The sequence below is a fragment of the Gopherus flavomarginatus genome, chromosome 20, assembly GCF_025201925.1.
Source record: "Gopherus flavomarginatus isolate rGopFla2 chromosome 20, rGopFla2.mat.asm, whole genome shotgun sequence".
Taxonomy (NCBI): domain Eukaryota; kingdom Metazoa; phylum Chordata; order Testudines; family Testudinidae; genus Gopherus; species Gopherus flavomarginatus.
This window is the reverse complement of record NC_066636.1, coordinates 4,072,317-4,096,458: the sequence shown is the minus strand read 5'-3', so window position 1 is coordinate 4,096,458 and position 24,142 is coordinate 4,072,317. Positions and strand designations below refer to the sequence as shown.

The window sequence follows — 24,142 nt, the reverse complement described above, 5'->3', positions numbered from 1 at the left end:
ACTGATAACTCCGTCCTCCTGGACATGTAGGTAACAAGGTCAGGTGAGACCAGAGAGGTTCACTGAGATGTTCCATGCATCACCAGGTCCATAACTTGGGACAATATTGGGTCAACTCGAGTTGCCTTCGTTACCTGAATAGCGGTGATAGGTGTATTCTCTACTTGTTCAAAGTAAAAGATTTCCTTCTGGGCAATATCTCGACAGTTGACTGACAACAGCAGCCTTGAGAGACCATCCACATTGCCGTGCAGAGTGGATTTCCGATATTTGATGTCATATGTGTGTGCGGAAAGCAACAATGCCCACCGTTGCATATGACTAGCAGCTAATAGGGGAATGCCTGTGTGGGGTCCAAAAATTGAAGTCAGGGGTCGATGGTTCCGTCTGAACAGGTACTGATGAAAATTCTGAATTCCGAAAACGATTCCCAATGCCTCATGTTCGATTTGGGTGTAGTTAGTTTCTGCTTTGCTTAGAGTGCATGTAGCAAAAGCAATAGGTCTCTCTTCTCCCGAAGGTATAATGTGTGACATGACTGCTCCCACTTCATAAGGGGATGCATCGCAGGCCAACTGTAGGGGTAAGGATGGATCAAAGTGCGTCAGAACTTCAGAATTTAGCAATGCATCATTAGCTTTGTTAAATGCAACATCACACGCTTCAGTCCACTTCCAGGCCTTGTTCTACCCAAAGGAGTTCGTGAAGTGGTTTTAGCAGTGTGACTAACTGTGAGATGAACTTTCCATAATAGTTCAAAAGTCCTAGAAATGAGTAAGGCTGGCTAACATTTCGATGAGGGGAGCCTCCACAATAGCCTTAACTTTGGCAGGGGCCTTACGAAGACCTGTAGCATCAATGATGTGTCCCAAATATTCAACAGAGTGCTAGAAGAATTCACACTTGTCTTTGCAGACTCGCAGTCCATACTCTTCCAGTCTTTGTAGGGTAGCCTCTAAATTCTTTAGGTGATCCTCCTCATTCCTTCCAGTGACCAGGATATCATCCAGATAGCACTAGACTCCTGGCAAGCCACACAAGATCTGATTCATAGCCCTCTGGAACAGGCTGGGAGCAGATGTTATTCCGAAGGGTAGGCGACAGTATTGATAAAGCCCCTTATGCGTCACAATAGTCAACAGCTCTTGGGACTTTTCATCAATGTGCATCTGTAAATATGCTTAACTCAGATCAATCTTACTGAACTTTTGTCCCCGAGCCAGGCTTGCAAAGAGGTCATGGATGCGGGGTAGCGGGTATTGCTCTGCACATAACACTGGGTTGACAGTGGCCTTAAAATCACCACAAATCCGGAGAAAGCCATCTTTCTTCACTATTGGAACGATAGGAGTTGTCCATTGGGCTATGGGTAACTGGTATTAGGACTCCATTTGTGACCAGGTGCTCCAGGTCCGCTTCGACTTTCGGCCTGATGGCATATGGCACAGTTCTGGCTTTCAGATATTTTGGTTGACTGTCAGGTTTAATGTTCAATGTCACAGTGATTCCCTTCATATGTCCCAGATCCTCTCCAAAAACAGCAGCATGTTTCCTTAGTATAGTGGTAAGACCGGTTTCTTCTTTAGTCACTTGGTGCACTTCTGCCCAATTCAGCTGGATCTTCCTAAGCCAAGACCTACCCATCAAGGCTGGGTAATTACCTCTCACCACAAACAGTGGCAATTTAGCAGCCTGTCCATTGAGCTCCACCTAAACATCAGTAGTGCCCAACATGGACACAGCTTCTCCCGTATATGTCTTCAGCACTGTTTTTGTTGCTTTAAGCGGAAGATGCTGTAGCTTTTCTTTATACACCGTCTCTGAGACCAGCGAAACAGCTGCACCTTTGTCCAGTTCCATGCGTATAGGTTTGCTGTCCAACAACGGGGTTACCCAGAATTCACGTGAGCCCACTGTCAAAGCCAGTGGCTCTTTTTCTTCTGAGGAGGTATCTCCTTGGTCATCCTGAGTCTGCTCTAGGATATGCAGATTTCCCTTTTTGGTTGGCCAGACCACAGGCCTCCTTTTCTTTTGTTTACAGGCACACTCAATGTGTCCCTTTTTGCCACAGTGTCGACACACCAGGTCCATACACCAGCATTCTGATGCACGGTGACCCGGCTTACCACAGGGGTAACATTCCTGACTCCCCACAGTTTTGTGGGTAGATTCTTGTGACACCTCATGCACCCTAGGGGATGCACCGATGGATTGTGCCTCCTTTGTAGCCAGTTCCATGTAGACAGCAATATCAATGGCCTTCTGTAAGGTAAGCTGAGCCTCTGTCAATAGGCACTTCCATATAGCTTCACTGGGCAGGCCACACACTAACCTGTCATGTAGGGCATCATTCAACATCTTAAATTCACAGTGTTCCACAAGCCTTTTCAAAGTTGCTACAAATTGTACAACTGTTTCGTCTTCTCTCTGCTCTCTTTTGTGGAACCTATATCTTTCAGCAATAACCAGTGGTCTTGGGGAAAAATGGGACCCCAGGATTTCCACAATGTCACTGTAAGATTTGGTCTCTAGCTTAACGGGGTGTAGTAAGATGCATAGCAGGAAGTAGGTCTTAGCCCCTACAACACTTACAAATACTGGCACCTTCTTCTCCTCTGTAATGTCATTTGCAATAACAAAAAGCTCAAAACGCTCGGTATACACAGGCCATGTTTTAGTTTCAGTTTGCACAGTCAGAGCAAACAAGCCAGTTATCACTCCCTTCCAGCAGCAAACGAGGGTTGTTTGTTTTTGTACCTTATCTTCTACTTCCTTCTGTTGCTGGGGCAGCACAGAGATCCCACCCTCGTGGCATGTTGTTATATGATCCTTGGGGACAACAGGTTTAGGAAGAAATCCCTGGAGACACAGAGAGCTGTAAATCTTGGAGCAGCATTTATTGGTACACACAGAGCTAACCAACCGCCAACCCAAACAGGCTGGGCTATCCCCTAATAATCTAACTCAGTTGCCATAGCAACACAAGATTCTATCACCATGACAACCAAATACACAACACTTTTATTGTTTTTAATATGGTTTATCTGTATTGCATTTAGCTTAAGAATAAATGTGCCTGCTTAGAAAGAGCTGCCTGGTAACATAACTGTGGCAATTACACTGTTTACCATCTCTGAAGAGGAAGCAAACAGGCCTGCTTAGGCAATCTGTCCTATGGGGGTGGGACGAGCTTTGCAGCCGATCTGACACTTGCTACCTTCACTTTCGATATTAATCAGATCAAGGTCTCTGCTCAGTATATAAGGAGGAGCCGTGTGTGTGTGTGTCTGTGTATCTGTGTGTCGAGATCACAACTGAAGACTGGCCCATCTGTTCTACTTCAATAAAGCTGAGAAGAACGGAAGTGTTTTGGGACTAACGGTGAGAGATTCTTTTCTGGTCGCGGCTTGTTAAACCATAGGTGCAACCAGGAGGGGAGGAGGGTGTAATAGGGGGTGACTTGCCTTCCACAGTTTAGTTGGGGGCACTGTGGCGCAAGGAGCAGGTCAGGGGCTAATTAGGCAGTGTTGTGTTTCTGGGAGTGGGGCAGCGTCTCAGTAGGGGGCACTGTGCTCCAAGGAGAGGTTGGTGGTCTCATAGGAGGCGCAATGCCCCAGGGAAGGTGGCTGGATGCTCAGCTGGGAGCACTCAGGGCCGGCGCTTCCATTTAGGCGGCCTAGGCAATCACCTAGGGCACCAGGATTATTGGTGGGCGGCATTTTGCCGGAGGGGGCGGCAGGCGGCTCCGGTGGAGCTGCCGCAGTCGTGCCTGCGGACGGTCGGCTGCTCGCACGGCTCCGGTGGACCTCCCGCAGGCACGACTGTGGCAGCTCCACCGGAGCCGCAGGAGCAGCGTGCGGGGTGGTGAAATTGCCGTGTGCCTAGGGCGCTAAAACCCCTAGCGCCGGTCCTGGGAGCACTGGACTGCAGGTAGCTGGCTGGCTTGTTGTGCTGCAGGGAGTAGGGCGGTGGGCATCAGTTACGGGCATCATGTTGCATGGAGTGGGGTGAGGGCTCAGTAGGGGGGGCTGTTCTGCAAGAAGTTGAGGGGGTGGGGCAGGGCCAGTGCAAGGAAGATTTGCACCCTAGGCGAAACATCCACCTTGTGCCCCCTTCCCCCCCCCACGGCAGCTAACCACACCCCCAACCCCCCCCCCCCAGAGGAGCCTCCCCTGCAGCAGCTAACCCCACCCACCATGGCAGCTAACCCAACCCACCACCTGGGGAGCCTGCTGCCCCCGCAGCAGCTACCCACCCTCTGCAGCTAACGCTGCCCAGGGAGCCCCCTCGCGGAAGCTAACTCCACCCGGGGAGCCCTCCCCAGCTCACCTCCGCCGCGCATGCCGGCGCCGCTCCAATTCTCCTCCCCTCCCAGGCTTGCGGCAAGGGGGCCTTCAATCACTCAGTGTCTTCGGCAGCACTGAAGGACCCGTCACCGAAATGCTGCCAAAGACCCTGAGTGACTGAAGGGCCCCCTGCCGCTGAAGTGCCACCGAAGACCCAGACTGCCGCTGGGTGAGGAAAGGGATTCTTGGTCAGGGCTTGCAGGGCCCGGGGTCTGGGGCAAATTGCCCCACTTCCCCCCCCAGGTGGCCCTGGGGGCGAGGAGCTCAGTATGGGTGTGGTGCTGCAGGGAGGCAGGACTCAGCAGAAGTTTGGGATGGTCAGGAGGGGGCGCTGTGCTCCAGGGAGGTGGGCAGGGATAGATTAAGCAGCCAAAACCTTCCTTAACACAGAGAAAAGGTGCCCAGTGACACCTTGGGCCCTTCCAGAATGTCAAGTTCAGCAAAACTCAAATGTCTGAAGACCATGAAATGTAGAGTTAAGGGGGCAGAGCTAAGGTGATGTGGGCCTTTGCCCTAACTCTGTTTCTGAAGTTGGAGTTCTGCTGAACTCACGGCTCTGGAAGGGCAGGAGCTCTCACTGGGCAGCCTGAACTCTGCTTCAGTGAAGTTTTTGCTATTTAACTTCCTAGTGTTTTAAACCGAAAGAGAAATGGTTGTCGGTGAGAGTTCGTGGCCATTTACACAGCTGTTGTCCCCGCCTAGGTTTGCAGGTGCCATGCTACTGTGTCTAGGTAATTATCAGAACACCAGAGTGTTCCATGGTGCTTTACATCAGGATATCTCAAACAGCTTTACATCATTATCCCCATTATACAGGTGGGAAACTGAGGCACGGGGAGGGGAAGTGACTTGCCCAAGGTCACTCAACAGACCAGTGGCAGAGCTAGGGATAGTCCCAGTCCAGGGGTCTCTCCACTAGGCCACGTGTTTGCCATGTGATTCCTCAGGGCTTCTCCTTTCCTCTGTACATTGCGTTACAGTGTGGTGGGGGTAAGGTGAAGATTTTGTCACGGTTAATTTTAGGAAGTCAGGGACAGGTCGCAGGCAATAACCAAAAATAATATGGGGAGGGGCTGATGGGCGGTGACTGAAGCTCGAGCCCCATGGTGCGGGGGGAAGAGAGCCCGAGCCCCGCTGTGGGAGGTCGGGGGGTGGGTCTAGCACCTGCACTGTGGCTGCTGACAGCTCCAGGGCCCGCCGTGCCTCAGGGCCCTAAGGCACCAGCTGCAGCAGCTCAGAGCTCCGGGGCACAAGCCTGCTGACATCTCCCCCCACACACACACACATCACAGGGCTGAAGCGGAAAATGTCCCAGAGGTCTCTGAAAGTCCTGGAATCCATGATCTCTGTGACAGAATTTTATCCTTTAGGGTTAATGGTCCTGCTGTGAAACGTTCCCAGTGTGTAGCTGTCAACAGGGCCAGGGAGAGAAATCTCAGCTGTGGTGGCTACAACTATCATTAAAGGCTCCCGTGCTGCAGGGATGGGACAGGGGCTCATGCAGGGAGGGGTTATTTAGGATCAGCAGAGAGCCCCACGCTGCATGGATATGAACCGGGGGTGGGGACTCAGGAGGCAGCGCTGTATTACTGGGAGGCTCAGTAGGGGGCACCACGCTGCAGTGAGGGTGGCAGGGGACTCAGCAATGGGTGCCGTGCTTCAAGGAAGGGGGGGGACTCATCAGGGGGTGCTGTGCTGCAGGGAGCAGGTTGGGGGGATTCAGGAAGGGGCAGGGAGCTCGACGGGCAGTGCGGTGCTGCAAGGGGTGGGGTGGGATTTATACTGAAGGTGCTTTCCCTTCACAGTCTGTGCTGGCCCCAATGTCCCAGTATGGCGCTAGGGTCCCTGTGCTCAGTAGGGGGCACTGTCGCCCTGCCATCAGCGCTGGCCCCAATGACACAATCCGGCATGTCCAAGGTGACAAAAGGCCAACTTAGCCTGTCACACAAACTGCAAAAGTCATCAAAACGGGAGACCAACAGATGGGACTGAGGGAGGGAAAAGAGTTGCGCTCAGGCTATGGGCTCGGCCGGGCTCCGGTGAAGTCCCAGGCTGGCACGAGAATGAGCTGAGAGAGTCTGGAAATGGGAGGAACCTTCCACAGTTCAAATCCCCACGGCACCTTTGAGTGATTAATATCAATGGGACTAGACCCATCCCCCCACCTGGATATTGTGTATCTGGGGGTCACTAAATAGGAGCATTGGGATGGGAGGACTGAAAGAAACAAGCCTCACCAGCAAGGCTGCCACCCCCACTGTCTCCTGGGACCCCAGGGTCCATCGGGACACCACTGGGCCTTGTTCTCCTCATCCTCAGAGACGTGCTGACCAGAGCAGGTCAGAGAGGGAGCCACGTGACACCACCAGCTCCAGCTGAATCTGCTAAACGCCACCTGGGATGTGAGATGGATTCTTGAGGACACCCCAGTTTATCCTAGGGCATTGTGCTTCTCTGCCTTATTTCTACCCCTTTTCTCTCTGCCTTTTGCCTCTGTCTGCTAAGGATTCAGCTTCACTGGCCAAGACAATTCTACCCTTTGCACATGGGCTGTGAGCCTGAGACCAATAGTGCAGCTAAAAGCGAGGCCTTAAACATCCAGGTGCCAGCATGAGTTTGCCAGGTGCAGGAGAGGCTGGTCAGACCATGGGCTGGGCCTGTGTTTCTCCAGCCTCATGGCTGGAAGTGAGAGTCAGCCCCAGGGACAGAAGCTGCATTTTCTCCCTTTGCTGTTCTTTCCTCTCCCCTTTTGTGTGTGTTTGTCTGGATTTGCCTTAAACCCGGTGGGTTCAGACTGTGACAGCATCAACAGCAGCAGCTGCTCCAGCTCGTCTAAACTAACTTTCCCTCTTTCCTGCTAAAGGACAATTCATACCATCTCTGACGCTATCCTACAGACTGGGCAACCAGGGGGTTCTCCATAAATGACTCTCTACAGGCACAGGGAATGACTGAGGGAGACTGTGAAAATGAAAGTCCCACTTAATGCTTTTGTCCCTTGGGGCCATAGGGTTCACCATTATTTGCAGGGCTAGTTGCATTAGGAGGAGAAATCAAAGACAAGTCAGGTCTGGTCTTGGTGTGATCTTGTTTATTTGCACAGAGCGCACACACAGTTGTAGTTTCTGAACACAGCAGAAAGAGTCACAGGCAGTTTCCTCGCTCTAAAATCCCCAGGCCTGCCCTCAGTGGGCTCTGTGCCCAAGAAACTCTGTCCCTTTGCTTCCTCTAAGAGATGGTCTACACTGCAGAATTAGGTCGACCTAATTACATCGCTCAGGGCTGTGAAAAATTTCACATCCTGTGTGATATGCTTAAGCCGACAGAAGCTCCATTGCAGACCCTGGTAGAACTAATGAGCCTGAGGCCCAGTGGGGGTTCTCCTCTCATGCACACAGGAAGGGAGAAAAATGCCCCTGCCTTTGTCCAAGCCCTTGATAGTCACCCAGTCCCCTCTCCCACACACTCTGGCTCTCCTGGAAGCTCTAGGAGGAGACTCCTGCTCTAGATTCAAGGTGGGATGAAGGGCTAGAGCTCTTATAGAGAACAGAAGGCTTGAGGGGTCTGGGGTTTTTCCTCCCTTCCCTGTGGACTCGTTGAGATCTGCAAGGTGGGAGAAGCCCCAGCAGGCTGATTGGGAGCCATTACCCATCCCAAGCACTTTGTGGGAAACTACTTCTTTCTGTAAGGAAATTCTTTGGCTTCCTGTTGGGAAAATACTAATCCTTTCCTCACATGTCACACGTTGTGTGGGCCCTTCCATCCCCAGAAAAACAGAGGGGGTATCTCTCCTGGCATTCCTAAGGGGGCAGAGTTAAGGTTTTGTGCTTGAGCTGAGTGAAAAGTATCACCTTAACTCCACCTTTCCCATTTCCTGCCCAAACTCCCACTGGACCTTCACATGTGAGCTGTCTAAACTAACCGTACATGGAATATCTCATTGTCTCTTTGCAGGCAGGCTGAGCAGTGCACTGGAGCTGCCATGGCTGGGTTAGATGCTAACGAGCTTCCCAAGATACCTGAAGAGGATATGGAAGCACTGAAGGCTGCTGTTGGGAAAGGAAACCTCAATGAAGCAGCTGCTAATGCGAAAGAGGCTCTGGAGATGGCTGATAAAATCACTGTCAACATCGCTGTCACGGGGAAGACAGGCTCTGGAAAATCGTCCTTTGTCAATGCCATCCGGGGCCTGGAGGATACAGATAAAGGTGCTTCTGAGACGGGGGTGAATGAAACGACAATGGAGCCCACTGCTTACCCACATCCTACATACCCAAATGTAATCATCTGGGATCTGCCAGGGATCGGGACCCCAAAGTTTAAATCAGACACGTACCTCAAGGACGTGAAGTTCAACCGCTACGACTTTTTTATCATCATCTCCTGCACCCGCTTCACATCCCACGACATTCAACTTGCCCAGGAGATCCAGAGACAGGGGAAGAAGTTTTACTTTGTGCGCTCCAAGGTGGATGCGGATTTGACAAATGAAAAACGACACTATGACGAGGAGGGAATCCTGAAGCAAAGGGATGCTCCCAAAAAAAGGCCATATCATTACAGTGAGAGTGTGATCCTCAATAACATCAGAGAGAAATCCATCGAAAGCCTGAAAACAGGAGGAGTGGCCTCCCCACAGGTTTTTCTTCTAAGTAGATGGGACTTAGGCAAATACGATTTTCCCAAATTGCAGGAAACGCTAGTGGATGAGCTCCCCAGTCACAAGAGACTCGCTCTTCTACGATCTCTGTCCAATACTTCTAAAGAAATCTTGGAGAAGAAAAAACAACAGCTGCAAACACAGATATGGTTTAAAAGTGTGGTATCATGCGCAGTTGCTGCTATTCCTCTCCCGGGTCTCTCCATTGCTTGTGATGCTACCATGCTGGTGACGTCCCTGAAAGCGTACTGCAGGGACTTCGGTCTCAGTGAAAACGCTCTCGCTGCACTTGCTAGACAGAATAACAAGCCCATTGCAGAGCTGAAGGCCGTTATAAAGTCCCCTCTGTGTGAGGAAATAACAAAAGATCTTGTAATTAAAATACTAACCAAGTGCGCAGCTGGGGCAGTGCAATATGCTACATTGTTTTTAAAATTTATACCCGTGGCAGGCGCTGTGGTAGGTTCTGTGGCAGCTGCAGCAGTTTCTTTCCCTACCACATACTTAATGTTGAAGAGTTTCCTGGATGATGTTGCTGCTGATGCTGTACGAGTTCTGGAGGTGGTTATGGACGAAGCCATTTCAAACTTGGAGAAAAAGGACAAAAACACCCGCACCCCTTGAAAGGAAGAAACATCAGCACGTGGCTGGAGCTCGGAGCTCAAAGTCTCATAAAATTGCTACCTTTCTGCATCAGGTGGGAAACTTCACCAGAACTGAGCTCTGAGCCCCATTTCCACTGAGGTCTCTCACCCACCATGACATATTGAATTTAATTCAGCCATAAAATGGACAGGGGGGATCCTGACTGACCCTGTTCTTTGCTTTGTCTTCATTTCCCCAGCAAAAGAGGCCAAGTTGTGATAAAGCTCCACAGGGTCCCGAGTGCCTCACGCTCTCTGCAGGGACCTCAGGGAATGGTTATTTCAGGCCCCAGCAGAGAGCAGGGCCATGGCAGAGCCCATCGAACTCTTCACTGGGAAATGACAGGGAGCGACACCAACGATGACTTGTTCTAGCCACAGATTTTCCATTTCTTGGTTCCCGTTCCCCTGAAATTGCAGCCTGGGTTGGGCATGTGGGCAAATTCACTCAGACACAATCGTAAAAACCCTAAATCCTGACCTGGCTTGGGTGACGATTCCCTGGTGCCAATTCCTTCCTCGTCACCGCAGGACCCCAGGCCAACAAAACAGGTTTTTGAGCACAGACGCTTTCACACTTTCCCCCAGTTTGCCCCTGTCTGGGGAGGAGCGGCTTGTAACCTCCCACAGAGCCCCCTGACTGACCTCTTGCAAACGCCTCCTTCAATCTCACCCCCACCATGGACCCTCCAGATCCCTCAACAATGGCCTGCGGCTGGAGCTCTGGGAGCGCTGCTCATTGCATTATCCCAACCATCTCCCTGCTCCCTTGTATTCCCCCATCTGCCTGGAGCACCTGCCTGCTTGGTCTAGTCTTAGATTCAAGTATCAGAGGGGTAGCCATGTTAGTTTGGATCTGTAAAAAGCAACAGAGAGTCCTGTGGCACCTTGTAGACTAACAGACGTATTGGAGCATGAGCTTTCGTGGGCGAATATCCACTTTGTCAGACGCAAGAACGCTCACCTGATGAAGTGGATAATCACCCACAAAAACTCATGCTCCGATACGTCTGTTAGTCTATAAGGTGCCACAGGACTCTTTGTTGCTATTTAGTCTTAGACTGTCGCTCTCAGGGGCAGGGGCAGGGCCTATCCTTTTGTTCTGTGTCTGTACAGCACCTAGCGCAACAGGGCCGTCTCCCAACAGATGTTACTCTGAGACAATAATAGATTAAGAAATGCTTAGACTGATCCTTGTAATTCTGCCTCTGTGCTCATAGGTTTTACCAGCCCCTTATGCAAAGGTAGATTTGTCCAGAGAAGCACCTGTGTCTGGCTGTGCTATTAATCCTGTGAGTGGCCCTAGATTTAAATGGAGAAGGGTCAAGATGTGTCTGGCTGATAAACCCATATGGGCTGCTTGATAATTACCTGGCTGAGTGTGGCTGTCACTTGTGCTCTGGGCTGTGCCCCCATTCACGGCTGGTGAGTTTGTGCGGAGAGAGGCTCTAGTGTTTGATGCTGAGTTTATGTACATCATTTGCTCCTTGATTTGCCATTCTCAGTGGGAGTCTATTCTGTAGTTTATTATAAGAGCCGATGATTGAACAATTCATTTGAGCAATTGGAGACTTCGATACATTGCTGCTGGTCTGGCCATATGTAGAGCCAGTGCATCAGCCTCTGCTTTCCCTCAATAACCCATTGATTTGTAGCTTTTTTTTTTCATAATGATTAGAGGTCTGGTTCTGCGATACTTTCACACCCCCAGAATGGGCCTCTCTTGTCTTGTAGAAGTGATTTAATATTTCAATTATAATAAACTTGCATTTAATCTGGACTAGGAGCCTGTGTCTCTGAATTTCACCATTGCTTAAAGGCATTGCTCTGACTAGACAGGAGCTCTTCCCTCGAGTATCACTAATTGGGGAGTGTAATAAGGAGGGGAGGAATGCAGTCATAGGGTGTTTGTGAGGAAAAGAAACAAAACCCTGAAGCAGCAGCATCGCCAGCAAGAAGGATGGGGTCTTTACCTTAGGGGATTCTCTGCAGTTCCTTAATTGTGACTCGAGCCCCCACCCAGTAACCTGGGAACCCGTATCCGCTCTGGGCACCTTTGCTGGACATTAACATTAACCCTTAGCTATCTGTTTATGACAGCGTGGGCCTGACAATGGGCTCAGGGTTCGTAGGGAGAAGGGGTGAGGATGGGGTATCAGCTCATGCCGGGCAGGGGGGTATCTCTGCCGCTGGTAGTAATGGAGGGGAAAAGTCAGGAACAGGTGACTCTTGATTTGGTGTCTGGTCAGAGGTGGTGAAGTCAGGCAACTCAACTGACAATGTGTCCTGAGGACTGGCATGACCTGGCAGCAGCTGATCTACATGTCGCCGCCAGGTGAGATCCTCTGCAGTCTGGACTGTGTAGGAAACAGGTCCCGTTTGAGCGATGACAGTGGCAGGGACTCATTTAGCTCCAGAAGTATAATTCTGAGCCAAAACTGGCTGTCACGGGCTAAAAGTTCGGTCTTTTTCTCTGGGTGTATGCAGGGCCGGCGCTACCATTTAGGCGACCTAGGCAATGGCCTAGGGCACCAGGATTATTGGGGGGCACCATTTTGCTGGGGGTGTGGCAGGTTGCTCCGGTGGACTTGTCGCAGTCATGCCGGCGGACGGTCCACCGGAGCCTTTAGTCCAGCGGACCATCTGCTGGCATGACTGCAGCAGGTCCACCGGAGCCGCGGGGGGGGGGGGGGGTGGCGAAATGGCAGTGCGCCTAGGGCGCGAGAAACCCTGGCACTGGTCCTAGGTATATGCCTGATGATTTCATCTTGCTGCTGACATAGAACAGTTTGTCGGGGTTCAGAAGGTTTCAGCAGATCAAAGCAAGTGCACAGCTGTCGTCCCATCATTAGAAAGGCTGAGGATGCCTTGGTTGTAGCATGAGGTGTGTTTCTGTAGGGTAGTAAGAAGGTATTCAGACACTTTTGAAGGGATAATTGTCCCCTTGCCAATTTCAAAGCGTGTTTCATTGTCTGCACAAATCTTTCAGCTAATCCATTGGTGGTGGATGATATGGTGCTGAAGTGATGTGGTGTATCCCATTTGCCTTCATAAACTTTTGAAACTCCTGAGAGACGAACTGCGGTCCATTGTCGCTCACAAGCTGTTCTGGCAGACTGAAACGATTAAAGAGTCCTTGGAGTTTTTGGATAGTACTCTCTGCAGTCGTGGACTGCATTACAGAGACTTCTGGCCATTTAGAATGGGCATCTACTATCACCAAGAACATGCTTCCTTCAAGGGGGCCAGCAAAGTCAATGTGAATACGTTGCCACGGTTTTTCAGGCCAGTCCCAAGGATGTAGGGGTGCCCACTGGGGTGCATTCCTCACACCCTGACATGACATATATGACAGTCAGCAGCGACCTCCTAACAGCTAGTAGCCTTATAATAGCTGGCAACCATTAGGAGAAATTGGACACCTCACGGATATAGTAGCCTGAACTTTTGAACTGTCTTTCCTTATCAGTCTTGAGGCAGTTTAAGCTGGTCCTAAGCTGGTTTTTGCTGAGCAGATTGCAGAAGTGCAGGGTTTGCTAATCACCAATCAAATGCTAACACGACCGAAGCCTGTGTGTGTGTATAAAAGATTCTTGGTTTTTGTATGGAGTAGAGCTTTTTGTACCAAGGTACAGAACTCTCCTTTCTTCTGCAGAATAAAGCAACCTTTCCTTATCCCTGTCTGGCTGTCATTGGCTCTCAGCTAGGCGGACCCGACATTTCAGTAACACATACAAGCTCTTGCCTTCTCTTCAATAGCACTGTCCAACCCAGGCCACCAAAAATAGCTTCGTGCAATTTCCTTCATGCGCACTATTCCACAGTGCCTGGAATGGAGCTGTTCTCACATCTGTGTTCTCAGTGGTGGTGGGATAATGACACGTCTCCCTCACAACAAACAACTAGATTGAACTGATAACTCCGTCCTCCTGGACATGTAGGTAACAAGGTCAGGTGAGACCAGAGAGGTTCACTGAGATGTTCCATGCATCACCAGGTCCATAACTTGGGACAATATTGGGTCAACTCGAGTTGCCTTCGTTACCTGAATAGCGGTGATAGGTGTATTCTCTACTTGTTCAAAGTAAAAGATTTCCTTCTGGGCAATATCTCGACAGTTGACTGACAACAGCAGCCTTGAGAGACCATCCACATTGCCGTGCAGAGTGGATTTCCGATATTTGATGTCATATGTGTGTGCGGAAAGCAACAATGCCCACCGTTGCATATGACTAGCAGCTAATAGGGGAATGCCTGTGTGGGGTCCAAAAATTGAAGTCAGGGGTCGATGGTTCCGTCTGAACAGGTACTGATGAAAATTCTGAATTCCGAAAACGATTCCCAATGCCTCATGTTCGATTTGGGTGTAGTTAGTTTCTGCTTTGCTTAGAGTGCATGTAGCAAAAGCAATAGGTCTCTCTTCTCCCGAAGGTATAATGTGTGACATGACTGCTCCCACTTCATAAGGGGATGCATCGCAGGCCAACTGTAGGGGTAAGGATGGATCAAAGTGCGTCAGAACTTCAGAATTTAGCAATGCATCATTAGCTTTGTTAAATGCAACATCACACGCTTCAGTCCACTTCCAGGCCTTGTTCTACCCAAAGGAGTTCGTGAAGTGGTTTTAGCAGTGTGACTAACTGTGAGATGAACTTTCCATAATAGTTCAAAAGTCCTAGAAATGAGTAAGGCTGGCTAACATTTCGATGAGGGGAGCCTCCACAATAGCCTTAACTTTGGCAGGGGCCTTACGAAGACCTGTAGCATCAATGATGTGTCCCAAATATTCAACAGAGTGCTAGAAGAATTCACACTTGTCTTTGCAGACTCGCAGTCCATACTCTTCCAGTCTTTGTAGGGTAGCCTCTAAATTCTTTAGGTGATCCTCCTCATTCCTTCCAGTGACCAGGATATCATCCAGATAGCACTAGACTCCTGGCAAGCCACACAAGATCTGATTCATAGCCCTCTGGAACAGGCTGGGAGCAGATGTTATTCCGAAGGGTAGGCGACAGTATTGATAAAGCCCCTTATGCGTCACAATAGTCAATAGCTCTTGGGACTTTTCATCAATGTGCATCTGTAAATATGCTTAACTCAGATCAATCTTACTGAACTTTTGTCCCCGAGCCAGGCTTGCAAAGAGGTCATGGATGCGGGGTAGCGGGTATTGCTCTGCACATAACACTGGGTTGACAGTGGCCTTAAAATCACCACAAATCCGGAGAAAGCCATCTTTCTTCACTATTGGAACGATAGGAGTTGTCCATTGGGCTATGGGTAACTGGTATTAGGACTCCATTTGTGACCAGGTGCTCCAGGTCCGCTTCGACTTTCGGCCTGATGGCATATGGCACAGTTCTGGCTTTCAGATATTTTGGTTGACTGTCAGGTTTAATGTTCAATGTCACAGTGATTCCCTTCATATGTCCCAGATCCTCTCCAAAAACAGCAGCATGTTTCCTTAGTATAGTGGTAAGACCGGTTTCTTCTTTAGTCACTTGGTGCACTTCTGCCCAATTCAGCTGGATCTTCCTAAGCCAAGACCTACCCATCAAGGCTGGGTAATTACCTCTCACCACAAACAGTGGCAATTTAGCAGCCTGTCCATTGAGCTCCACCTAAACATCAGTAGTGCCCAACATGGACACAGCTTCTCCCGTATATGTCTTCAGCACTGTTTTTGTTGCTTTAAGCGGAAGATGCTGTAGCTTTTCTTTATACACCGTCTCTGAGACCAGCGAAACAGCTGCACCTTTGTCCAGTTCCATGCGTATAGGTTTGCCGTCCAACAACGGGGTTACCCAGAATTCACGTGAGCCCACTGTCAAAGCCAGTGGCTCTTTTTCTTCTGAGGAGGTATCTCCTTGGTCATCCTGAGTCTGCTCTAGGATATGCAGATTTCCCTTTTTGGTTGGCCAGACCACAGGCCTCCTTTTCTTTTGTTTACAGGCACACTCAATGTGTCCCTTTTTGCCACAGTGTCGACACACCAGGTCCATACACCAGCATTCTGATGCACGGTGACCCGGCTTACCACAGGGGTAACATTCCTGACTCCCCACAGTTTTGTGGGTAGATTCTTGTGACACCTCATGCACCCTAGGGGATGCACCGATGGATTGTGCCTCCTTTGTAGCCAGTTCCATGTAGACAGCAATATCAATGGCCTTCTGTAAGGTAAGCTGAGCCTCTGTCAATAAGCACTTCCATATAGCTTCACTGGGCAGGCCACACACTAACCTGTCATGTAGGGCATCATTCAACATCTTAAATTCACAGTGTTCCACAAGCCTTTTCAAAGTTGCTACAATTGTACAACTGTTTCGTCTTCTCTCTGCTCTCTTTTGTGGAACCTATATCTTTCAGCAATAACCAGTGGTCTTGGGGAAAAATGAGACCCCAGGATTTCCACAATGTCACTGTAAGATTTGGTCTCTAGCTTAACGGGGTGTAGTAAGATGCATAGCAGGAAGTAGGTCTTAGCCCCTACAACACTTACAAATACTGGCACCTTCTTCTCCTCTGTAATGTCATTTGCAATAACAAAAAGCTCAAAACGCTCAGTATACACAGGCCATGTTTTAGTTTCAGTTTGCACAGTCAGAGCAAACAAGCCAGTTATCACTCCCTTCCAGCAGCAAACGAGGGTTGTTTGTTTTTGTACCTTATCTTCTACTTCCTTCTGTTGCTGGGGCAGCACAGAGATCCCACCCTCGTGGCATGTTGTTATATGATCCTTGGGGACAACAGGTTTAGGAAGAAATCCCTGGAGACACAGAGAGTTGTAAATCTTGGAGCAGCATTTATTGGTACACACAGAGCTAACCAACCGCCAACCCAAACAGGCTGGGCTATCCCCTAATAATCTAACTCAGTTGCCATAGCAACACAAGATTCTATCACCATGACAACCAAATACACAACACTTTTATTGTTTTTAATATGGTTTATCTGTATTGCATTTAGCTTAAGAATAAATGTGCCTGCTTAGAAAGAGCTGCCTGGTAACATAACTGTGGCAATTACACTGTTTACCATCTCTGAAGAGGAAGCAAACAGGCCTGCTTAGGCAATCTGTCCTATGGGGGTGGGACGAGCTTTGCAGCCGATCTGACACTTGCTACCTTCACTTTCGATATTAATCAGATCAAGGTCTCTGCTCAGTATATAAGGAGGAGCCGTGTGTGTGTGTGTCTGTGTATCTGTGTGTCGAGATCACAACTGAAGACTGGCCCATCTGTTCTACTTCAATAAAGCTGAGAAGAACGGAAGTGTTTTGGGACTAACGGTGAGAGATTCTTTTCTGGTCGCGGCTTGTTAAACCATAGGTGCAACCAGGAGGGGAGGAGGGTGTAATAGGGGGTGACTTGCCTTCCACAGTTTAGTTGGGGGCACTGTGGCGCAAGGAGCAGGTCAGGGGCTAATTAGGCAGTGTTGTGTTTCTGGGAGTGGGGCAGCGTCTCAGTAGGGGGCACTGTGCTCCAAGGAGAGGTTGGTGGTCTCATAGGAGGCGCAATGCCCCAGGGAAGGTGGCTGGATGCTCAGCTGGGAGCACTCAGGGCCGGCGCTTCCATTTAGGCGGCCTAGGCAATCACCTAGGGCACCAGGATTATTGGTGGGCGGCATTTTGCCGGAGGGGGCGGCAGGCGGCTCCGGTGGAGCTGCCGCAGTCGTGCCTGCGGACGGTCGGCTGCTCGCGCGGCTCCGGTGGACCTCCCGCAGGCACGACTGTGGCAGCTCCACCGGAGCCGCAGGAGCAGCGTGCGGGGTGGTGAAATTGCCGTGTGCCTAGGGTGCTAAAACCCCTAGCGCCGGTCCTGGGAGCACTGGACTGCAGGTATCTGGCTGGCTTGTTGTGCTGCAGGGAGTAGGGTGGTGGGCATCAGTTACGGGCATCATGTTGCATGGAGTGGGGTGAGGGCTCAGTAGGGGGGGCTGTTCTGCAAGAAGTTGAGGGGGTGGGGCAGGGCCAGTGCAAGGAAGATTTGCACCCTAGGCGAAACATCCACCTTGTGCCCCCTTCCCCCCCCCACGGCAGCTAACCACACCCCCAACCCCCCCCCCAGAGGAGCCTCCCCTGCAGCAGCTAACCCCACCCACCATGGCAGCTAACCCAACCCACCACCTGGGGAGCCTGCTGCCCCCGCAGCAGCTACCCACCCTCTGCAGCTAACCCTGCCCAGGGAGCCCCCCCGCGGAAGCTAACTCCACCCGGGGAGCCCTCCCCAGCTCACCTCCGCCGCGCATGCCGGCGCCGCTCCAGTTCTCCTCCCCTCCCAGGCTTGCGGCAGGGGGGCCTTCAATCACTCAGTGTCTTCGGCAGCACTGAAGGACCCGTCACCGAAATGCTGCCAAAGACCCTGAGTGACTGAAGGGCCCCCTGCCGCTGAAGTGCCACCGAAGACCCAGACTGCCGCTGGGTGAGGAAAGGGATTCTTGGTCAGGGCTTGCAGGGCCCGGGGTCTGGGGCAAATTGCCCCACTTCCCCCCCCCAGGTGGCCCTGGGGGCGAGGAGCTCAGTATGGGTGTGGTGCTGCAGGGAGGCAGGACTCAGCAGAAGTTTGGGACGGTCAGGAGGGGGCGCTGTGCTCCAGGGAGGTGGGCAGGGATAGATTAAGCAGCCAAAACCTTCCTTAACACAGAGAAAAGGTGCCCAGTGACACCTTGGGCCCTTCCAGAATGTCAAGTTCAGCAAAACTCAAATGTCTGAAGACCATGAAATGTAGAGTTAAGGGGGCAGAGCTAAGGTGATGTGGGCCTTTGCCCTAACTCTGTTTCTGAAGTTGGAGTTCTGCTGAACTCACGGCTCTGGAAGGGCAGGAGCTCTCACTGGGCAACCTGAACTCTGCTTCAGTGCAGTTTTTGCTATTTAACTTCCTAGTGTTTTAAATTGAAAGAGAAATGGTTGTCGGTGAGAGTTCGTGGCCATTTACACAGCTGTCGTCCCCGCCTAGGTTTGCAGGTGCCATGCTACTGTGCCTAGGTAATTATCAAAACACTGAAGTGTTCCATGGTGCTTTACATCAGGACATCTCAAACAGCTTTACATCATTATCCCCATTATACAGGTGGGAAACTGAGGCACGGGGAGGGGAAGTGACTTGCCCAAGGTCACTCAACAGACCAGTGGCAGAGCTAGGGATAGTCCCAGTCCAGGGGTCTCTCCACTAGGCCACGTGGTTGCCATGTGATTCCTCAGGGCTTCTCCTTTCTTCTGTACATTGCGTTACAGTGTGGTGGGGGTAAGGTGAAGATTTTGTCACGGTTAATTTTAGGAAGTCAGGGACAGGTCGCAGGCAATAACCAAAAATAATGTGGGGAGGGGCTGATGGGCGGTGACTGAAGCTCGAGCCCCATGGTGCGGGGGGAAGAGAGCCCGAGCCCCGCTGTGGGGGGTCGGGGGGTGGGTCTAGCACCTGCACTGTGGCTGCTGACAGCTCCAGGGCCCTAAGGCACCAGCTGCAGCAGCTCAGAGCTCCGGGGCACGAGCCTGCTGACATCTCCCCCCACACACACACACATCCCAGGGCTGAAGCGGAAAATGTCCCAGAGGTCTCTGAAAGTCCTGGAATCCATGATCTCTGTGACAGAATTTTATCCTTTAGGGTTAATGGTCCTGCTGTGAAACGTTCCCAGTGTGTAGCTGTCAACAGGGCCAGGGAGAGAAATCTCAGCTGTGGTGGCTACAACTATCATTAAAGGCTGCCGTGCTGCAGGGATGGGACAGGGGCTCATGCAGGGAGGGGTTATTTAGGTTCAGCAGAGAGCCCCACGCTGCATGGATATGAACCGGGGGTGGGGACTCAGGAGGCAGCGCTGTATTACTGGGTGGCTCAGTAGGGGGCACCACGCTGCAGTGAGGGTGGCAGGGGACTCAGCAACGGGTGCCGTGCTTCAAGGAAGGGGGGGGACTCATCAGGGGGTGCTGTGCTGCAGGGAGCAGGTTGGGGGGATTCAGGAAGGGGCAGGGAGCTCGACGGGCAGTGCTGTGCTGCAAGGGGTGGGGTGGGATTTATACTGAAGGTGCTTTCCCTTCACAGTCTGTGCTGGCCCCAATGTCCCAGTATGGCGCTAGGGTCCCTGTGCTCAGTAGGGGGCACTGTCGCCCTGCCATCAGCGCTGGCCCCAATGACACAATCCGGCATGTCCAAGGTGACAAAAGGCCAACTTAGCCTGTCACACAAACTGCAAAAGTCATCAAAACGGGAGACCAACAGACGGGACTGAGGGAGGGAAAAGAGTTGCGCTCAGGCTATGGGCTCGGCTGGGCTCCGGTGAAGTCCCAGGCTGGCACGAGAATGAGCTGAGAGAGTCTGGAAATGGGAGGAACCTTCCACAGTTCAAATCCCCACGGCACCTTTGAGTGATTAATGTCAATGGGACTAGACCCATCCCCTCACCTGGATATTGTGTATCTAGGGGTCACTAAAAAGGAGCATTGGGATGGGAGGACTGAAAGAAACAAGCCTCACCAGCAAGGCTGCCACCCCCACTGTCTCCTGGGACCCCAGGGTCCATCGGGACACCACTGGGCCTTGTTCTCCTCATCCTCAGAGACGTGCTGACCAGAGCAGGTCAGAGAGGGAGCCACGTGACACCACCAGCTCCAGCTGAATCTGCTAAACACCACCTGGGATGTGAGATGGATCTTGAGGACACCCCAGTCTGTCCTAGGGCATTGTGCTTCTCCGCCTTATTTCTACCCCTTTTCTCTCTGCCTTTTGCCTCTGTCTGCTAAGGATTCAGCTTCACTGGCCAAGACAATTCTACCCTTTGCACGTGGGCTGTGAGCCTGTGACCAATAGTGCAGCTAAAAGCGAGGCCTTAAACATCCAGGTGCCAGCATGAGTTTGCCAGGTGCAGGAGAGGCTGGTCAGACCATGGGCTGGGCCTGTGTTTCTCCAGCCTCATGGCTGGAAGTGAGAGTCAGCCCCAGGGACAGAAGCTGCATTTTCTCCCTTTGCTGTTCTTTCCTCTCCCCTTTTGTGTGTGTTTGTCTGGATTTGCCTTAAACCCGGCGGGGTCAGACTGTGACAGCATCAACAGCAGCAGCCGCTCCAGCTCGTCTAAACTAACTTTCCCTCTTTCCTGCTAAAGGACAATTCATACCATCTCTGACGCTATCCTACAGACTGGGCAACCAGGGGGTTCTCCATAAATGACTCTCTACAGGCACAGGGAATGACTGAGGGAGATTGTGAAAATGAAAGTCCTACTTAATGCTTTTGTCCCTTGGGGCCATAGGGTTCACCATTATTTGCAGGGCTAGTTGCATTAGGAGGAGAAATCAAAGACAAGTCAGGTCTGGTCTTGGTGTGATCTTGTTTATTTGCACAGAGCGCACACACAGTTGTAGTTTCTGAACACAGCAGAAAGAGTCACAGGCAGTTTCCTCGCTCTAAAATCCCCAGGCCTGCCCTCAGTGGGCTCTGTGCCCAAGAAACTCTGTCCCTCTGCTTCCTCTAAGAGATGGTCTACACTGCAGAATTAGGTCGACCTAATTACATCGCTCAGGGCTGTGAAAAATTTCACATCCTGTGTGATATGCTTAAGCCGACAGAAGCTCCATTGCAGACACTGGTAGAACTAATGAGCCTGAGGCCCAGTGGGAGTTCTCCTCTCATGCACACAGGAAGGGAGAAAAATGCCCCTGCCTTTGTCCAAGCCCTTGATAGTCACCCAGTCCCCTCTCCCACACACTCTGGCTCTCCTGGAAGCTCTAGGAGGAGACTCCTGCTCTAGATTCAAGGTGGGATGAAGGGCTAGAGCTCTTGTAGAGAACAGAAGGCTTGAGGGGTCTGAGGTTCTTCCTCCCTTCCCTCTGGACTCGTTGAGATCTGCAAGGTGGGAGAAGCCCCAGCAGGCTGATTGGGAGCCATTACCCATCCCAAGCACTTTGTGGGAAACTACTTCTTTCTGTAAGGAAATTCTTTGGCTTCCTGTTGGGAAAATACTAATCCTTTCCTCACATGTCACATGTTGTGTGGGCCCTTCCATCCCCAGAAAAACAGAGGGGGTATCTCTCCTGGCATTCCTAAGGGGGCAGAGTTAAGGTTTTGTGCTTGAGCTGAGTGAAAAGTATCACCTTAACTCCACCTTTCCCATTTCCTGCCCAAACTCCCACTGGACCTTCACATGTGAGCTGTCTAAACTAACCGTACATGGAATATCTCATTGTCTCTTTGCAGGCAGGCTGAGCAGTGCACTGGAGCTGCCATGGCTGGGTTAGATGCTAACGAGCTTCCCAAGATACCTGAAGAGGATATGAAAGCACTGAAGGCTGCTGTTGGGAAAGGAAACCTCAATGAAGCAGCTGCTAATGCGAAAGAGGCTCTGGAGATGGCTGATAAAATCACTGTCAACATCGCTGTCACGGGGAAGACAGGCTCTGGAAAATCGTCCTTTGTCAATGCCATCCGGGGCCTGGAGGATACAGATAAAGGTGCTTCTGAGACGGGGGTGAATGAAACGACAATGGAGCCCACTGCTTACCCACATCCTACATACCCAAATGTAACCATCTGGGATCTGCCAGGGATCGGGACCCCAAAGTTTGAACCAGACACGTACCTCAAACAGGTGCAGTTCAGCCGCTACGACTTTTTCATCATCATCTCCTGCACCCGCTTCACATCCCACGACATTCAACTCACCCAGGAGATCCAGAGACTGGGGAAGAAGTTTTACTTTGTGCGCTCCAAGGTGGATCAGGATTTGACAAATGAAAACCGATACTATGACGCGGAGGGAAAACTGAAGCAGAGCAATGCTTCTGTGAAAAGGCCACTTCAATACAGTGAGAGTGCGATCCTCGAGGGCATCAGAGAGAACTGCATCCAATGGCTGAAAACAGGAGGGGGGGCCTCCCCACGGGTTTTTCTTGTATCTAGATTGGACTTAGGCAAGTACGATTTTCCCAAATTGCAGGAAACGCTAGTGGATGAGCTCCCCAGTCACAAGAGACTCGCTCTTCTACGATCTCTGTCCAATACTTCTAAAGAAATCTTGGAGAAGAAAAAACAACAGCTGCAAACACAGATATGGTTTAAAAGTGTGGTATCATGCGCAGTTGCTGCTATTCCTCTCCCGGGTCTCTCCATTGCTTGTGATGCTACCATGCTGGTGACGTCCCTGAAAGCGTACTGCAGGGACTTCGGTCTCAGTGAAAACGCTCTCGCTGCACTTGCTAGACAGAATAACAAGCCCATTGCAGAGCTGAAGGCCGTTATAAAGTCCCCTCTGTGTGAGGAAATAACAAAAGATCTTGTAATTAAAATACTAACCAAGTGCGCAGCTGGGGCAGTGCAATATGCTACATTGTTTTTAAAATTTATACCCGTGGCAGGTGCTGTGGTAGGTTCTGTGGTAGCTGCAGCATTTTCTCTCCCTACCACATACTTAATGTTGAAGAGTTTCCTGGATGATGTTGCTGCTGATGCTGTACGAGTTCTGGAGGTGGTTATGGACGAAGCCATTTCAAACTTGGAGAAAAAGGACAAAAACACCCGCACCCCTTGAAAGGAAGAAACATCAGCACGTGGCTGGAGCTCGGAGCTCAAAGTCTCATAAAATTGCTGCCTTTCTGCATCAGGTGGGAAACTTCACCAGAACTGAGCTCTGAGCCCCATTTCCACTGAGGTCTCTCACCCACCATGACATATTGAATTTAATTCAGCCATAAAATGGACAGGGGGGATCCTGACTGACCCTGTTCTTTGCTTTGTCTTCATTTCCCCAGCAAAAGAGGCCAAGTTGTTATAAAGCTCCACAGGGTCCCGAGTGCCTCACGCTCTCTGCAGGGACCTCAGGGAATGGTTATTTCAGGCCCCAGCAGAGAGCAGGGCCATGGCAGAGCCCATCGAACTCTTCACTGGGAAATGACAGGGAGCGACACCAACGATGACTTGTTCTAGCCACAGATTTTCCATTTCTTGGTTCCCGTTCCCCTGAAATTGCAGCCTGGGTTGGGCATGTGGGCAAATTCACTCAGACACAATCGTAAAAACCCTAAATCCTGACCTGGCTTGGGTGACGACTCCCTGGTGCCAATTCCTTCCTCGTCACCGCAGGACCCCAGGCCAACAAAACAGGTTTTTGAGCACAGATGCTTTCACACTTTCCCCCAGTTTGCCCCTGTCTGGGGAGGAGCGGCCTGTAACCTCCCACAGAGCCCCCTGACTGACCTCTTGCAAACGCCTCCTTCAATCTCACCCCCACCATGGACCCTCCAGATACCTCAACAATGGCCTGCGGCTGGAGCTCTGGGAGCGCTGCTCATTGCATTGTCCCAACCATCTCCCTGCTCCCTTGTATTCCCCCATCTGCCTGGAGCACCTGCCTGCTTGGTCTAGTCTTAGATTCAAGTATCAGAGGGGTAGCCATGTTAGTCTGGATCTGTAAAAAGCAACAGAGAGTCCTGTGGCACCTTGTAGACTAACAGACGTATTGGAGCATGAGCTTTCGTGGGCGAATATCCACTTTGTCAGACG

General features: G+C 51.0%; 4 protein-coding genes across 9 annotated transcripts in view; 2 read left to right on the top strand and 2 right to left on the bottom strand.

The window, feature by feature from the left end:
- Positions 1-24,142, bottom strand: part of LOC127037978 (tripartite motif-containing protein 15-like) — a 178,145-nt gene that overhangs the window by 41,785 nt on the left and 112,218 nt on the right. The gene's annotated exons all lie outside the window — the stretch shown is intronic.
- Positions 944-16,762, bottom strand: LOC127037964 (uncharacterized). The gene is made up of 2 exons (XM_050930226.1): positions 16,689-16,762; positions 944-2,859 (listed from the first exon to the last, which is right to left on the bottom strand). The coding sequence occupies exons 1-2, from the start codon at positions 16,689-16,691 to the stop codon at positions 1,711-1,713; spliced, it is 1,152 nt and encodes a 383-aa protein (XP_050786183.1). The 5' UTR covers positions 16,692-16,762; the 3' UTR covers positions 944-1,710.
- On the top strand, positions 3,166-10,124 carry LOC127037950 (interferon-inducible GTPase 5-like). 3 transcript variants are annotated; one of them, XM_050930168.1, is made up of 2 exons: positions 3,166-3,381; positions 8,305-10,124. In XM_050930168.1, exon 2 carries the CDS (start codon positions 8,329-8,331, stop codon positions 9,628-9,630), a length of 1,302 nt encoding a protein of 433 aa, XP_050786125.1. In that variant the 5' UTR covers positions 3,166-3,381; positions 8,305-8,328; the 3' UTR covers positions 9,631-10,124. The 3 variants fall into 3 exon arrangements, with proteins under 3 accessions (XP_050786125.1, XP_050786124.1, XP_050786126.1); XM_050930167.1 differs by having other exon boundaries at positions 3,182-3,381; positions 8,301-10,124; XM_050930169.1 differs by lacking the exon at positions 3,166-3,381 and adding an exon at positions 5,638-5,717 and having other exon boundaries at positions 8,301-10,124.
- LOC127037948 (interferon-inducible GTPase 5-like) lies at positions 16,447-23,665 on the top strand. Of its 3 annotated transcripts, XM_050930164.1 has the most exons (3): positions 16,447-16,941; positions 20,751-20,862; positions 21,846-23,665. In XM_050930164.1, the coding sequence occupies exons 2-3, from the start codon at positions 20,857-20,859 to the stop codon at positions 23,169-23,171; spliced, it is 1,332 nt and encodes a 443-aa protein (XP_050786121.1). In that variant the 5' UTR covers positions 16,447-16,941; positions 20,751-20,856; the 3' UTR covers positions 23,172-23,665. The 3 variants fall into 3 exon arrangements, with proteins under 3 accessions (XP_050786121.1, XP_050786122.1, XP_050786123.1); XM_050930165.1 differs by lacking the exon at positions 20,751-20,862 and having other exon boundaries at positions 16,448-16,941; positions 21,842-23,665; XM_050930166.1 differs by lacking the exons at positions 16,447-16,941; positions 20,751-20,862 and adding an exon at positions 19,180-19,259 and having other exon boundaries at positions 21,842-23,665.

What these genes read in the sequence shown, in the direction of transcription:
- LOC127037950 (XM_050930169.1), top strand. Translation starts at nt 5,653, where the DNA reads ATGTCCCAGAGGTCTCTGAAAGTCCTGGAATCCATGATCTCTGTGACA. An exon ending in ACAGAATTTTATCCTTTAGG is followed by an intron (nt 5,718 to 8,300) that starts GTTAATGGTCCT and finishes GTCTCTTTGCAG; the next exon opens with GCAGGCTGAGCAGTGCACTG.
- LOC127037948 (XM_050930166.1), top strand. Translation starts at nt 19,195, where the DNA reads ATGTCCCAGAGGTCTCTGAAAGTCCTGGAATCCATGATCTCTGTGACA. An exon ending in ACAGAATTTTATCCTTTAGG is followed by an intron (nt 19,260 to 21,841) that starts GTTAATGGTCCT and finishes GTCTCTTTGCAG; the next exon opens with GCAGGCTGAGCAGTGCACTG.